Source organism: Octodon degus, unplaced genomic scaffold (genome assembly GCF_000260255.1).
Source record: "Octodon degus isolate 3935 unplaced genomic scaffold, OctDeg1.0 scaffold00091, whole genome shotgun sequence".
In the NCBI taxonomy this organism is placed as follows: domain Eukaryota; kingdom Metazoa; phylum Chordata; class Mammalia; order Rodentia; family Octodontidae; genus Octodon; species Octodon degus.
In genome coordinates, this window is record NW_004524667.1 from 1,560,262 (window position 1) to 1,577,865 (window position 17,604).

Here is a 17,604-nt window from a genome sequence, read left to right on the forward strand (position 1 = left end):
TTTTGTATTTTAGGGAAGGATCTACAGGGTGCTCAGGGTCTCACTACTAGATATGATTCTGAAGCCTCCAATATCATTTACATTTATGAATATCTCCAAAAATATGCAAATGTTTTCAGAAATAACACTGGGCATCCTGACATTGGGTAGTCTTTCTCAGACCTAGGAGTGGGGATAGCAGCATCTTCTGACTGCTCAGTCATATCCCAGGAATTTGCTTTGTCTACAGGAGAATATTGACCTGATCCTACCCAAGTGCTGCCTCTCCCTGTGATGAGCTTTTAAACCCAAATCCCTGTTCCTTCAAGAGCATTCATGGAAACATCTTTTCACTTTCTAACTTGTCTCTTGGGAAGCTCAAATCACATCCTTTGATAAAGCAGGAAACTATTGGCTGTGGTCTGTTCAAGACTCATCTCATCTTCTCTTTCAACTAGATCTCACTTTGAGCTGGATCCTCTCTCTTCTTTCAGCATTCATATCCAAAGTTCCTATTTCATAATGACTTATGCAAGTAGAATCAAGAGGGTCACTGTCCACCAAGTCCATATAGATTTAAAGTTAGGCTTGAATGTAAGGACTATAATAGAAAAATATGTACCATATTCTGTAGAAATAAATGATAGTATTATGAGCAGCTCAGACTTCACTTTTTCTGTAATGCTGTCCCTTGGATTCCCACACAAGTTTGGCACTTGTTCTTGATCACCTAATAAACATTTTTCAAAGACCTAATGTGGGGGCCAATGAGATAGCTCAGTGAACTAAAGCTAATTAATTTAAAATTTTTGATAAACTGTGTATAAAGCAATTTTTGATATGACTTAGACCAGCTGGTAAGTTATGAAAAAGTATGTTTTTAAGTCTATACCCCATACTGTATTATGAATAAGTGATCAACAAATTACAACCAAAAAAAGGGGAACAGCTGTTCACGGAATGAAACACATTGACAAATGCGCCATACACACAAATAATCATCTTTACAAAATTATGAGTGTACTCAACTATATATTTCAGGCCGGATTAATTTTTATCATAACTCTGTTGCAATTTTTTTTGAATTTATAATTGTAAATAGAATAGTCAGATTTTGTTATTTGTCAATAAGCATAGATCTCTTATCAAAAAAATTTGGAAGGAAAAAAGTCTTTTATCTCTAATTAATGAGCACATTTTATATTTTTTTGTCTAATACTAGTAAAATTTAGCTCAATTATCTTTATATATTTTACCATCTATTTAGACCTTAGATTTCCATCTTGTCAGTTCCTTTAATAGACCACAGATTGGATCTGGTCTCCTCATTGTTAACTTCTTCTCCAGATTTGGCTTCATGGTATAGTTTGATAGCATGCTCTTGTACCCAAATAGGTCATTCAGCATTCTCTGGAACAACACAAATGTACCCTCTCCCCTAGGTTAACAGTGGACTGGGTCCCTTCCATTGTTCAGTATGGAGATCTCTTCAAAGGACCCTTTTTATCCTGTTTGCTCTTATTTGATGGAATTGTCTTTCTACTGTTGTACTTCCATCTTTTGTAGAATTTAGAAGGTTAATAGTGTTTTATACATGAAAAACATTGTTTAACGATTTCAAGTCAAAAGAAACTATTTGCATAAGGCAGAAGCATTTTGATAAAAAGTAGCATTAGATGCAGAAACTTATTGACTAACATCTGAGAGAGTAATAGTTTTATGTGGAGTATGTGGAATGTGTAGCCATTGTAAGGGACCCTGATACTGCCAAAGAACCCCAGTGGGCATATACTGAATTGGAAAAATAATTAAAAGTATTGGTAAAGATGGGTCAGCTCTAGAGAGCTGAGCATTAGAAAAAGCCTGATTAACTTTATTAAGTCAGAGAGCTGACCTGATAGCTCAGCAGACTAAAGCGCCTGCTTAGGCAGAGCACACGGCCGGGGTTCGATGCACTGGCTTGCCATACCATCCCCGCCTCCAGGGCTCACTGAGAAGGTGATTGAGACTGGGCATGGTGGCACACACCTGTAATCCCAGCACTTAGGAGGCTGAAAACAGGAGAATCACTATGAGTCTGATTGTAGTGAGACCTGTAGATCCTGTAGACCTGATCCTAAATACAAAAAAAAAAAAAACTTTATCCAAGGTAGTCTTAGCCACTGGTGTAAGTGTTCTTTTGGAAGTAGGGGCTGAGTCTCCCTTGAGAATGTCAAAGGGAAGACGTAACTCATGAATAGTTAGCATAAGAGCTGAGGGGAGCCAATTAATGTTACCAAGTAGAGTCTGAAAATCATCTAGGGTTGTGAGGTATCTAATCTGGATCTGAATAGTTTGGAGCACAGTTTACCTCTGTTTAATAAGGTGTCCCAAATATGAAAGGGTGTCATAGTTTGTACCTTTTGAGAGGCTATCATTAGACCTGCACTGCAGAGAGCATCATCTTATTGGATAAACAAGTGCTATAAAATGGATGGGAATTCATGTGTCAAGAGAATGTCATCTATATAATACATAATGTATACAGATGGATAGACCTGTCGCAGTGACCAAATGGCTGTAGCCATGAACTCTTGGCACAGGGTTAGACTATTCACCATACCTTGTGGTGGACAACACCATTGAAATTGGCACCTGGGGGCCTGATTATTAATTCAGGGTTAATGAAAAGCAAAACATTTTTTATCTTCAGGGTGGAGAGGGATACAAAAGAAAAAGTCTTTAAATCAATCACCATAAGGAAAAAATGGAAAGGAATAGACAGCTACAGGACTGAGCAATCCCTGCTGCAGTGCTCCCATACCTTGTAATACATCATGACCCCATAGATTGACCAGTATATGGGGGAGGACATAAGGAGAAAAACATCAGGAATGGCCTTTGGCAGCCCTCTAAGTTAGCAATTTAGCACTTCTGCTAGGATAAGAAACCTTGCCCACTCCTTATAAATGTGTAGTGGCCACATCCAGAGGCCATGCCACAGGCCAGTGATGCTGAGCAATAACTGAAACATCTGTACCTGTGACCAATATCCCCTTAAATGCTTTTCCTTCACTAGTCAACTTCATTTCTGGTCGATTTTGTTTAATCTGCTAACACAGTAAGCATTAGGAGGCCCAAATATGAAGAAATTGTCAGAGCTTTATACCCCTTTGGAGGTCACCACTAGGCCTTTTATTATTTAAGTGGGATGTCAAAATCAAGCTACTGTTTTAGGTTGTACTCCAAACTTCTAGACTTGTTTGTAAAATATCAAAGCCTTTTTTCATACCAATTTTGATTTAGGGCCATAAAACAATCACCTTTATTAGGAATTAAAAGATTTTTAAAATTAATTTTTAAAAATATTCCCACTATTGTAAATGTTCCAGAATTTTTTTAAACAAATTGTTTTTATATTTAGGGTGGAAATAAACTGTTTAATTTAATCACCTTAATGAGAAAATGTAAGAACTTTTCTTCCAGTGTCAATTGTAATGGAAAGAGACAACCACTCTACTTCCTGCTTTTCTGCTAAGCTCTACTCCTGGAGGAATGGCCCCCTTTATCTCTCCAGGTGGGCAACCCAGCTGCCTTACCTGGAGGCCATTCACACTTGCATTTAAAAAACTCCATTAAAATGCTTTTCCTTTACTCAACCAATTCCTATTTTTTCTTTATTAATTTTAAAATTTTTATCAAACAAAGAATGCCCAGTTAAGGAATATAAGAGTCTCCTGTGGTTTATACAATTGTTTTGGTGGATTGAATTGTGACTTTGATTTCCCTGCATAATCAGCACCGATGACACAAGGCAAAAATCTGGAGATCTTTTAAAATGAGACTGCTGCAGCCTAGCAAGACTCCCCCTGAACCCCAAGGCATAGGTCCATAGACTCCGGTAGGAGTTATTTGGGCCCCATATCAGGAGTCAATAGGAGTCTCAAGGAGGAACTGAGGTCCAAGCCTCCGCTATTGGTTGTTGCTCTCCAAAGGTCAAAGTTGCTTCTGGTGGGGGAGGGAAAAGCCCCCCCATTGTTTGATAGGGCCAAGATGGGCCCCATTGGAAGTTTCCCTGAATGGGTTGGCTTTCCACATCAGTTTTAGATCTACAATCACTTGCCCAATGATACCTTGGTCTACATCTAATACATAGACTGTAGGGTTTTATTAACGAGACAGATAAAGGCTGTGTTGTCTTAGGTGCAGCAGAACAGTTTTGGGCTAAGTGTCCTTTGTCCCCACAATGAAAACAAATGACCTTGCTTTTCTAGACTGTGGATGAATACCCTGAGTTAACAGCTGCTGCCAAGACAGCACCCTGCATGTTGGAGGGCCAATATCTGCACAAATCTGAATCATCTCAGACAGTGTAGCCACTTTTTATGGGCTCTTAAAGCCTCTTTAGCCCATTTATTTACATTTTTGAAGGTCAATTGTTGAACTATTAATTTTCCAGCTTCCATGTCACTGATAATCCTCTCCATAGCTTGCAATAAATGTGGAGCAATATTTTGGAAAGGTTCATCAGGGTCTTGCCTAAGAGAAGCCAAGTTAAGGGATGTTTCACTCCTACAAGGGAGTTCCCTCCAGGCCCTAATCCTAGCTGTCTTACTTTGCTTACATATTTGCTGGCTTTTTTCAATGCCAATTGCAAGGGAGATAAAAAAAAATGACTCTACTTCAGCTAAGGCTTAAATCCCCATCTGTGACTTAGTGAAATTTCCCTGAGCTGCCATAGCCAGAACTGTGGCTTGTGGCTCCTTAAAATCCATTGAGTGTTTTGTTTTTGCCCAGATTTTAACCATAGACACTATCTTGAGTCTAACAAATCTGTGATACCAACAACGCACATAGCCAGTGCCAAGGCCACTGCGTACTACAGTCATGACCTTCCTAGGTAGCACCAGGTGCACAGGACTACAGTTGGTGGTATGTAGCAACCTCTGTGGCTGGATGGGGCAAACAGATGTGCAGGTGGCAGGGGAATCCCATCTGGGTCTGCCTAAGACTGCAGAGTGTAGAGCCTCCCAAAGCCCAATGTGTGCATCTTCCCCCAACAGCCCAGTGCTGCTTGGAACCAACTAGTGACAAGTTAAAAGCACTTTTTCTATTTTTTTTTTAATTGAGCAAAGCCATAGGGTTTAAACTCTATCTGCTGTACCTTTGCTCTACTCTCTGTATCCTGCTTAGAATTTAATTTTAGAACAGTATTCCACTTTAAGTCCTTCATAGTGGTCTTAGAAAGTAGCACAAATACAAAAACCAAGAAAACAATAAACATTTTTATGTATATCTATAATCATTTATGGTCCTTGAAACTCTGTTTCCCATTTTTAACTCAATCAAACATTTCCCTGTTAAGCTTCTCTCAAGCCTCTTTATCTCTTTGTGCTCCCATGTCTCTCTGGCCCTAGTGAGCCACTCCTGGCCCTAGTGAACTTGTTCCTGGCCCTAATGAGCCTTCATCCCCAAGTTTTACACATAGTGCACCAGCACCAACACATACCTGTGCAGACTACTGCTGGCTCCAATCAATCTACTTCCTTCCCTGATGCCTGCTCTTTGAAAGTGATTCCTCCACTCACATTTATCTCATACCAGGCATCCTAGTTGGGTGCCAAATGTTGGGATCTATTGGTCTCACTGAGATCAGTCCTACCTGGGGAGAAATGGCAGCAAGAATGAGAAAGATAAACAAGAAGACAAAAGCTGGGTTAAGTGGTCACTGGTCTGCCTGATGGACAAGACTCACTCACCAGCACAATAAAATGATCCTTTATTTATACTTTTGCAAAGTTAGTAACACATGACACAAGGTTGCTTAGGGAGTAATAACTAATAATTTTTCTTTATGTACTAGTAATGTCTATGCAATACAGATGAATTTGTTTGGTTTGAATGTCAGTGTAAAGTATTCTTTCCCAAGCACCTAGAAGCTACATTCAACTCAAAGAAAGAACAGATACAGAGATTTAAGAAAATCCACAATGTAGGGTCCAGGGAGATAGTTCAGTAGAATAAGTGCTTGCCTTGCAAGTGCAAAGGCCTGAGTTCAATCCCCGGTTCCACCAAACAAAGCAAAACAGTGTAGCAGCCTGGTAAGACTGCTCAGGACACTACCAGTGCTTAATTGAGATGGGTATGTGACACTTATGAGTCATGGTTGGCAGTAACCAAAACCTAGCTAAACAGAATCAAAAGAAAAATGTGTAATTCTGTGTATAGAGAGGAATTTTATTGGCTCAAAATATGAAAGGATGGATTGGCATATTGTTGGAAGGGAAGATGCAAGTAAATCTAGGAACAACTGGGGTCAGAGGACTGAGCCCCACTGAGGCTCAAGGCTTCATCTGCCTCACACCACTGCTCCTCATATGCAGATTAGTTTCAACCCCTCTCAATGCAGAGAAACCAATAATACCTAGATTTCATGATTGATAGCCTGCCCATCTGGGAGTTTTCTTTTATACAAACATTAAGATGCTCTTACGAATGGGGTATTATCCTTATGTTTAGGTGAAGATACTAGTGCTAAATGGTAGATATAGGAATGACCCTAGGTGTGTTTGTGTCTCTGAGGCTTCCAAAACCATAATACAACAGGTAAATAGCTCCCAAGGACCTAAACAGCCTAATCTTTACTGAATAAATCATAGGAAAAGGAGCACAGGACCCAGGAGTAATGCAGGCTGTGGCGCAGTTTAGGGACTTGACAGCTGCACAGAAGCTCCAACTGTAGTCCTAGAAGAGACCATGAATGTTCTCCTGATTCTTAAATTAAGGGTGGATGGGTTTGTTTGTTTGTTTTGTTTTTTCCTTTTTAAAAGTCTTGTTCACTGGCCAGCTCAATAGAGTTGGAATAAAATTGCTGGCTAAATTTGGAAAATATACAAAACAGAAATTACACAAATTCTACCCAAAATAAAATGAAAAACTTAAATTTGCCTGAACTTTGAGGATTGGTTATTAACACTTTGGAGCCAGCTACATATTTGGGTAGCAATATCTTTAATTTAACTGTGTGGATGAAGCTATATTCCATATAGCTTCTGTGTGTGTCTGCCTTTGATCCCCTGGTTGGAGGCTCTACTTCAGCTCTCTTAACTGTTTTCTCGTTTCATTTTGCAAGAGCGCATAAATATACTTCACATTGTCATTTTATAAATGTTTAAAAATGGACTATCTTTTCCCTTTTAGAGAGAGAAATTTAGTGTGTATAACCTTTATGACTATTTTTCTCTTTGGTTTTTCAGTCTAGGAAAATGGCATGTAACCTACCTAACCAAAGACAGCGGACTATGTCAACAGCTGGAGAAACTCTATATGAAATTCTTGGTCTGCATAAGGGAGCATCAAATGAAGAGATTAAGAAAACCTACAGGTACAGATGAGTTTCAATTGTGATATTTCCTATGCTATAAGTAATGGTTATTTTGTGGCTGACAAGTAGCTCCAGTTAAAAGCATAAGCTTCTTTCCAAGATCAAGTAGTCCCTACTTTGGTCCCCATGTTCCCTACTCTGAAACATAAGCAGTTCAAAGTAAACAATATTGATTTTGCAAAAGAATTATCTGGTGATACTGATGTATGGGAAATAAGTGTGACTCCCAATCTGCTAGATGTCAGACATGCTGAATATGCATTCCCCAAAATCAAGTCTAAAGAACAATGGAGGTTAAGAGTAGAAAAATTTATTGGGGAGTAGGAATAGCTTCTGAGAGACAGGAAGGGCTCCAAGTGGGTTGCCATTTACAGAGGAAGTTTTATGTAGGTACAAAGTCATGAGGTGGGCAAAATGCAACACAAAACTGTGATCAACCAATAAGGTTACAATTTGGCCATTTAGGTAATATTGATCTAATAGGGAAGCAGGTCCTATAGCAAGTATACATGGAAAGAACAAGGACCTCTTTAGGAAGACACTAACTAGGGGATTCTGGCCACCCACTGGGAAAGCTGATGTTAATGTAAATTTATTGTTTATCTCTCAGGGAGGCATGTAGGCCTGGTAATTTTGTCTTTATCTTGAGGCCTGGCCTCCAACAGATGTACCTCTGGCCATAATTGTAATGTGAGCCCAGTCCTGTAGGACTGCTTACAACATTTCTACCTAATTTAGCTGTCTATGATAATACCAAATCTTAGGAAATGGCATCCAGTATTTCAGGCTCCACAGAAAAAAAGGAGGGAGAGGAAGAGAGAGTCGGGAGAAGGAAGAAGGAAAGGAGAGAGAGAGAGAGAGAGAGAGAGAGAGAGAGAGGAAAGAGACAGAGAGATGAGACAGAGAGAGAGGAAAAGGAAGGAGAGAAGAGGAGAGGAGTCAACCACATACTATAGCTATAAATTAGTCCATGTGATACATTTGTAAATATTATAGAAGGATCTTTCCCCTCCCTCTTTCCCTTTCTTTCTTTCTTTCTTTCTTTCTTTCTTTCTTTCTTTCTTTCTTTGAAAGAAAAAGGGTTTATCATAATTACTATATTGTAAACTACATTATTTAAGTCCTTAAGTTTGATCTTTTGTATTTGCTTTAATACTAGGTTAGCTACATTGGGGAAAATTGAAGTAGCTTTTTATTTAATGCTACAAGGAATAGACATACATACTGAGTATTGAATATAAAATTATTGGAGAAAATTTGCAAATTATGAAAGCAGTATCATTTGTCTGTAATTCTACCCTAAAAATACATACCAGTGATATTTTATTTCCTCCATCTTTTTGGCTAGGTATTTAAAATTTAAATTGAATTCATCTATATTCTCTATCTTTTTAATAAGTATGATAAAGAAAATGTCTTAATGTTATTATAATTTTTATTGGTTGAAACCTATGATTATTCTCTAATTTATTTAATTATTTTATAATATAAGCTATCATTTAATACATAAGTTCTTTTAGTTTCTCCCTATACTTAATATCCTTGTGTATAAATCATGATGCAAAGCTTCAATTATTTGCTTATTGAAGAATAAAGCTATGCCCTAGTAGAAAAAACAGTGACTCAAATATAATTTTGATGTTACTTCATTTCATTTTGGTTATATTCTTTTTTTAATTCATGGGATTTTTAACATATATAAATCTAAAATTTTTAATGACAAGTTTGTTAGTCATTTCCTTTATGACTCCTGTTTTGTTACAGTTAAAAAGTTTTGTCCATTAAAATATCATAAAATATTAATTTCTATCTAATACATTCATAATTTTGTCTTCACACTAAGTCTTTAGTCTATTTGGAGGTTGTTTTTAATCTAAGAAATGAGATAGAAGTCCCAGTTTACTTTTTTCCCAAATCACTAGCCCACAAATATTTACTGAATTATCGATTGTTATCTACTCTGAAACCTTAAATACCTTCAAGAAGCTTCTATTGGTCTGGCATGGTGAAACACACTTGTAATCCCAGCACTCAGGAGGCTGAGGAAGGAGGATCACTGGGAGTTTGAGACCAGCCTGGGCTGCAAAGTGAGTTCAAGTCCAACTTGAACTTCAAAATAAAACGCTGTCTCAAAAAGACCAAAAATAAATAAATAAATAAATAAATAAATAAATAAATAAAACAGGAGCTTGTATTGAATAATAAACACCAATAGTATAAATTTCCATTTGAATCCATATAGTTCTGTGAAAATGGTAGGTTATGGTATTCATCTTATAGTTTACATTTTACTTAATTGATAGGGAAGGAGAAGTTTTGGAGTCATTTTCCCCAAGAGCTATCCAGAAGACAGTTAGCTAGGAGAGATCCAGGCCCCACTGGTAGACAGCCTTGTCTGAAGGTGACTATCCTGTATTCTTGAGGCTTCAGGCTGAGCTACTATGCTAGGGCTTTGTTCTGGGAATGAAAGCGACTATATTGTAAGCTCAATGCCTCCAAACACATTCCCCAAACAAGGAGGAAAAATTTATATCCACTACCTTGTGATTCTTAAAAACTCACTTTGCTTTACAAATAAAAATTTTAATTGTCTTTATTAATTTTTTAAACTAAAATTTTAGGTCATATCCTAGTCATTCATTATGCTGAGTTGTTTGCAAGTTTAATAATCACAACAAAGTCTTTTCATGTAATCAGTGTCTTGCTATTAATTTTGTTTTAATGTCATACAAATATTATTTTTTCAGCTGATTAGGGTACTAGTATGCTGCCAAAAGCATCTACTTCTATCTAAATTGCACATTTGTATTCTGCAAGTTATTCAAAATGTATGAGCTAGCTTCAAATCCACTGAGAATATCATTCTTATATTCAGGGACCTGGATCACAGCAGTGACAACATAGTGAAATTAAAACTCAGTCAAATTTAATAAAATTACCAACTGTTGAATCCATAAGCTGCTTGACCTCTGTGTCTTCTGGGAAAGAAGGTTGAGTTAGAAGACTTTTTCTTTCACATTTTATTTTTATATTTACTAAAATGAGAGCATTCAAAGACGTATACAAATAAACGCCCTCTTACTTCATATCTCCCTGGTAACTCCAAGGAAATAGCATTAATTCTTTCAGTACCATCTAAAAGATTTTATGTTGATATGAGCACATATGAAGAACTTTTGTTCTGGATAACATGGCATAGATTTATCTGCACCTCCCTGCTAAGCATGACTAAAGAGGAAGGTTAATGGATTAGGAACCAGAAGACCAAAAGAACAATATAACAGTAGAACATTTTATTACTTCTTGACCTCCATCCATCAGAAGGTAACCCGGGCCCCCATTTCCCAACATTCAATATAACAACAGAAAATAGGTGAGTAGACTTATGCTTCCTTCAACTTGCACAAGAGTTGGGCCCACATTAGACAAGGCCGTGGAAATAGTCAGAGGAGCTTTGTTAAAGTCACCTGAAGAAGTGTTTTTCTTTTTCATTGGCTTGAAATCCTTCTCTCCCTCCTGGAGACTTCACTCTATAGAGGACACTGGGGAAGGAAATTCTGCCACAATGGAACCCAGCCCAGGAGGTACCTTTGTCCATTTCAACTCCTTGAGTACCATCAACAAGAACTGCAGGTGCCTCGCAGGCTTGAGACAAACCATACAGACCAAATTAGTACCATAAAGCCTCAGAAAACTAGATGTAATTGAACACTGTAAACGTAAGCTAGAATATTTATATTTAAATATAACCCAGACTACAAATATCTCATACAATAAAATCATCCATCATGAAAAGAATCAAGAAAATCACAACTTAAATGAAAAAGATTATCATCTGATTCCTACACTGATGTGAGACAGATATTTTAAAAGATTCAACAGTTACCAAACAAAAATCTTGAAGCAAGTGAAAACAAAAAATCTCAGTGTTGTTTTAAAAACAGATAGATTTATAGAACTGAGAAAAAAAATAACACTAATGGCATAAGCTTAATAGCAGAGCAGAGTTGACAGAGAACAGAATCAGCGAAGGTGAGGATAGAGCAATATAATTTACTTAGACTGACAACAAAGAGAAAACAAACTGAAAATGAACTGAATCTTAGAAACCTATGGAACAGTAACAAAAGATTCAATACTTAGAGCTTTGGAGTCTGAGATGAGTGGAAAAGTATGAAATTCAAAGAGCACGCAAAGAGTTAATAGCTAAAAATGCCCCCAAATTTGGCAAAAGGCATAAACTTTGAAAAATTCAAAATTCTGTTAGAATAAACCCAAAGAAATCTGTGTCAAACAGAGCATAATTAAACTTCTAAAAGCTAAAATCAAAGAAAACATCCTGAAAGCAGCCAGAGAGAAACAACACGTTATCCATAGGAAGAAAACAATTTGAATGGCAACATATTTCTCATATGAAGCAACAGAAGCTAAAAGACCCCAAAAGAAATCATAAAGAATCTCAGGTCATCAGGAGGAGAGAACAATAGAGAAAAATGTGGGTAAATACAAAGGATTTCCTTCTCTGCATCAATTGTCTGAATTGTGTATGATTATTGGTACAAAATTAAAAGTGGGAGGATAAAGGAACATAATTGAGAGTATTATATTCATACTATACTCAAATTAGAAAAGACTGCTATCAATAGACTAATAGATTTTTTCTTTCTCTTTCTCTCTCTCTTTCTCTCTCTCTCTCTCTCTCTCTCTCTCTCTCTCTCTCTCTCTTTCTCTCTCTCATAATAAAACCACATGAACCCACAAATACTAACAAAATAATACTCTAGACATCACAAATAAATCAAAATGAAATCCTAGAAAAATCTTCAAGTAACCCAAAGGAAGACATGGGAAAAGAAAAATGAAAAATAAAACAAAATAAAAATGATAGAGTTAAGCCCCAATATAGTTAATGACAATGGTCTAAACACACATTCTTTCTTATACAAATTGGGTATTATATCATATACATTGTATTTTTAGTATCTCTTTGAAGTAATAAGTTTATGAAAAAATGTTCTTGTTCTTTTTATGTTTCCATGCCCCACAATTTAATCCATTTCTTATTAATGGATTTTTTAGACTATTCTACCTTCAATGTTGTCTTTATTAAAATAACTTTGAACTTCTTGGCATGGGACAGTTCTTCACCCCAGATAAGAAGATAAAATTGGGAAGAAGAAAACAATTTTGGTTCCTGTTCACTTTCTAGCTTTTATATATTCCAATCCCAAATTCTTAGCTCAAGGGTTTTAAAAAAGACAGTTAAGTCATAGGCGTATTGCAGTCTGCGTATCTCTGCTTAGAAGTCTGGATTCATATTCCCCATCCCACCTGAGATATAATCACCTGCTGTTACCACTGAGCAAGGCTATGGGGTCTAAATGGAAAAGAAAAAGGTTCTCTAAGACAAGTATAGGTCTGGAAATATCAGCATCTTCTGTTCTTCAATCCTTTATAGAATTACCATAAATAACAGCTTCAAAGACCTACTTCACCACTTCCATATCTATGTATAATAAATTTGTACTACAAAGTATATAAAGCAACTTTGTTTTTACATTTTCTGAAACTCAATCATACTTAATTAGTAGCTGATATTCTAGAGTCCTTTGCTACCACAAAGGACACCTGGGAAAGATGAAAATAGGAAAACTTTTATTGTGTCAGTCCATCAGGTACTAAAGTTTATGTTTCATTGAGATTTTGTAAAAATAAATAAGATCATCTTTTCAAGGTATGAGTCCCTTTGTAGAAAAGCATGATGAAAATGCAGGTTATATTGTAATCAAACAAAGATCTCCATTTTTCTTGTAAATGTAAAAGTACCAGCCATTTGGTTTACTGTCCAAATCCATTTACCTAATAGAAGTTGAATTTTCAGTTTCTATCAAAAGTAGCGTACAACAGGGTGAAACTCATGGTGCGCATCTCATCAACCTTCATTAATGAAAAAAAAAGTCTTTAACGTTGCAGAGTGTAATCATTCCAAGCAACTTAAAGTCTATAGGGCTCATTTAATCCTACTTTCTCCTTGCTGGGCTAAGTCACTTGCATGAGTGCATCCATGAGATGAACCAAATATTTTGTCCTGTTCTTCCATGGCATAACTCTCCACTACCTTACCCTGCTGTCTAAAAAAGACTCACCTGAGTAGCCTATAATATCTAAGACTTTATCTTTCACTCATTGGCCCTAACTTTGCATGACTATGTTTTGCCTTCCTATCTAACTTAGTCTCTCAGAGCCAACAAAATTTAAGTCAGGAAGATGGCAAAGGAAGCTGGTGAAGAAAGATAAAGAGATAACCATAAATAGTAGGGCAACTATATAACTGGGGAGGTGGTATCCTGTTGAAATGAGAGACTTGAAGAGTGTTAAGTACAGAACCCAAATCCATATTCAGGCTCTGGTCTTTTCCAAATAACTCAACAACTTAGGTTTTCAGCAACTCTCTACCATACAGGTCTTCTAGGTGTGATGTAAGTGTTCCTAAGCCTAGGAGCCAGATCATTCAAGTAACTAGTTCAGTTCAAATAACATCATTGTTTGTCAAGCCAAGTTTTTGCTCTGCGGATAAGGCTCCTTTGCCATTTGTTCAGTGGGCATGTCCACCATCACTGCTACATCCAACCCTGGATGCCAGCCTCTGCTGCTGCAGCTCCACAGCCATTCACTCGTGCATAGCTGCTGTGCTCTTATTCTATGCCACCACATGGTAGACATAACAGACATTCCCTGTTAAGTCTCCCTCCTTAGTCTCTAAGACTCTTGACACTTCTAATTCTTCAAGCCCAGAAGTCTCACCTGCTATTTGTCTTGACACTTGGAAGGAGTCACCATACCTTCTGGGCTCTGTCACTGGGAGTGATGCAGCTGAATGGAGTGGCTATTTTTCTCTTTCTTGTGATGCCTTCTTTTAGAGACTCCAGGGAGGTACAGTGTTTGGTAGAAAAGCTCCTTCCATTTTTGTTCCTCATAGCCCTCTTTTTCTTTAGGATCCAGACACTTGCTTAGACTGAGTTAGAATTTAGAGGTAATGACACCGTACACTCAGAATTTCTATCTTCTTTGACAGTTAAGCTTTGCTCCTGGGTCAAAGATTTTACAGTTCCCATCCCATGTTCAGATAGGCTTCTATCAGGTTGTCACATTGGTTTTACAATTTATTTTTGCTTATTTATTTGGTACAGTGTCTTGCTATGCACCAAGTGATCCTTTTGTCTCAGCCTCCCCAGCACTGGGATTACAGGTGTGTGCCACCACACCCTGTTTCAGTGGCCTGTGTGGTGAGGGGCCATGCCAGCATAGGAAGATCAAACCCAGATCCTTGTACTTGCCAGGTAGGCACTTAGACCACTGAACTATCTTCCATGCTGTCCCACTGGTTTTAGACTTATCCATTTGTGGCTAACCTAGGAATACCTCGGATTCCTTTCTGGAAGCCTGTTGTTAGTGGCCTTTCCAATAGTTCTGATGTCTCTAAACTTCTAGGCAGCAATGACTCAAAGATGTAGCTAGCTCTACCTCAGTCCTACAACAGGGCTACCTGACTGCATTATCCTTAATAACTTGAAAGAATTGAATCAAGCTTACTATTTTGTGGCTGCTCAGCAAGCACTTTGGGCATGTGGATTGAGTTCCCTCTTTTTGGCACAGATTAGCACATAAACATTCTTTGTTACAGAATCAGTGGATTACGAGTGGATGTGGTAGCACACACTTCTAGTTCCAGCACTCTGAGAGGCTGAGGCAGGGTGATCACAAGTTGGGCAACTTAGCAACTTAGATAGACCCTGTCTCAGTGAATGAATGAATGAATGAATCAATGGTTTATGGATGTAGCTCAGTGCACAGGCTGTGGGTTTAATCCCTAGTACAGAAAAAAATAGTGAAGTATTGATCCATAACTCATACTATCATTGATTTCAGTGGAAGACTGGAGAACAGAATAGCCATTTTGGTATGTCTAAAGTCTCTCATAATATCAATTGCTTTATGGCAGGAAGTTTTATTTATTTCCCAATAAACACTATTGACTGAGCACTATGTATTAGGCACTGTACCAGGTACTAAGAAAATAGCAATGAAAGAAACAGACCAAACCCCTGTTTACTGAAGACTGTATTCTATGCTGGAAGAAGGAAAAGGTTTTTAAAAATGAGTAAGATGTACAGTGTATGACATCACATGTTAAGTGGAAAAAACAAAGCAAATTAGAAGGATAGGGAGTATTACAATTGTACTGGATGCTATACATTTTTTAGGTGCTTTACAAATATTTTAACATTAAATCCCTAAACTGTAGTATATACTAAGCAAACAGTAACAGTCAAGAGTGCAGAATAAGATCAGATAGATCTCATGTCAAACCCATTTGCTCAGCCTCATTTTCTTAATTAAAAACATAGACAAAAGTACTGATTTCAGAGGGCTGCTGAGGATTACATGAGATTATATATGAAAAATGCTTAACCAATGTCTATGATATAAGTACTGGGAAAAAACATCTCTAGTAGAAGAGTTGAATAAATAGCCATGTAGCTTATAGAATATGTAGCAGAACTTTTGAGAAGATGGCAGAGTGGCAAGCAATAGGGAAAGAACTTTTTCTTAGACTTTTTATCCAGACACTGGCATATAGCAATACAAGGAGGAAGAGAGGGAGGGAAGTGGATCTCATGGACTCAGGAAGGATCTGAAGAAATAATTGAAGGCCATGGAGACAGCAAGGAGAGAAACTTCAAGGAAGAAGTAGGTGGTAGGCAGCACATTCTCCATGAGTCAGAATTTACTGCATGGAAGGAGTAGTTCAAGCCTGTGGAAACACAGAACTGCTGGCAACCCCAGAGGCCTCCACAGAGAGAAGCAGCAGTGCAACAGAGAAATGGATGCTGTAGACTTTACTGATTGTGAGGGGAGTGAGTTTGGCCATCCGGTGGGAGAGGATGATTGGCTGGGAACCATCTTGCAAAGGGGCAAACTGAGCTCAGAACTCAGAACAACTGTTGGCTCCATCCAGCAGCTCCCAGCTGAATTTAAGCCCACAGAAGTTGTGCTGAGTACTACAGGTTGAGTGAGTTGGTTCCTGGCCTCACAGCCAGAAATCAGCCTATACTTCCGGGGAAATAAAGGCACTATTTCACAGAGGCTATCCATTACCCCATAGTAAAGCTACCGCTAGTTTGCTGAGGTAAATCAACATGGATCTGAACTCTGTCTCCTCACACCATCTACCAGTGACAGTAGAGTCAAATTTGATGTGGACTTTTTTTCCCTCTGTCTCTTTCCTTGTTTTCTGTTTGTTTGGTTGGTTGATTGGTACTTTTTCTTCATTGTTTAATCTTGTTTTTATATGAGTGGGAATGTGGTTTCTAGTTTTATTTGTGATTGTTGTTCTGTTATTCCTTTTATTTCTTTCTTCTCTTACCTTCCTGTCTTCTGCACTTACTTCCCAAACTTATGTGACATTATCCTCCATCCTTGCTTCTAATCTGTTCCTCTTCTATTTCTCTATTTTTCCCATAACCCCTTTGAAATATTCTCCCCTAAAAGTAAAATTGGCATACTGAGGGTTAATTTACTACATAAAATCTTCTAGTTTGTTTTAGAATTTGCTATTTAATCACAAATCTAGTTCACATAGCTAAAGGTGGCAAATTATTACCTCAGTTAGTCATTTTCTAAACTGTGTTTGATGACATTATTATTGCTGATTATACCACTTTAGTCAGTGACATGATTGTTCTAACTAGGTGTTCTTCCTGGTATACCAAGATTAAAACTGTCTCAGCATCACAGAATATACTGTGCTAAAGAAGCAGGGGCTGGGCCAAGTAGGCAGCAATTTCTCATCCCCAATAAATTGAAGAAGTAGGATCTTGCAGAAGACTCAAAACCCAAAAGCGAGCTACACCTGAAAGATACCTCTGTGAAATGGCCAGTTCCTAAGGGTTCTACATCTAGCAATAAAGCTACTCACTATAGGAAACTTGCAAGCATCAACCCAGGAATTAAACTAAAATATAGAAAATGAGAAAGTACTTAAACAAGATGAAATCCCAAACATCCAGTTCACCAAACCAGAAGAAATGAGATGGGACAATACAAAAGCTACCCATTTAACCTTTCTAAAGTGACAACAAAAAAAGCAAATGATGAGCTCTAGGAAAAAAAATCAGAAATAATTTCTAAAATAACTACAGAGATGGTGACAATAATGTAAGATATGATTAGTGAGTCCAAAACAGATACAAATAAAAAAA

General features: G+C 37.5%; 1 protein-coding gene across 2 annotated transcripts in view; it reads left to right on the plus strand.

Moving 5' to 3' along the window:
• Dnajc5b (DnaJ heat shock protein family (Hsp40) member C5 beta) overlaps positions 1–17,604 on the plus strand; it is a 113,414-nt gene that overhangs the window by 42,737 nt on the left and 53,073 nt on the right. For both annotated transcript variants that reach the window (XM_023722399.1, XM_004637522.2), the window contains one exon: positions 7,215–7,342. In XM_023722399.1, the coding sequence (XP_023578167.1) occupies positions 7,224–7,342 (119 nt within the window). In that variant the 5' untranslated portion in view covers positions 7,215–7,223. The remainder of the gene's footprint in view (positions 1–7,214; positions 7,343–17,604) is intronic.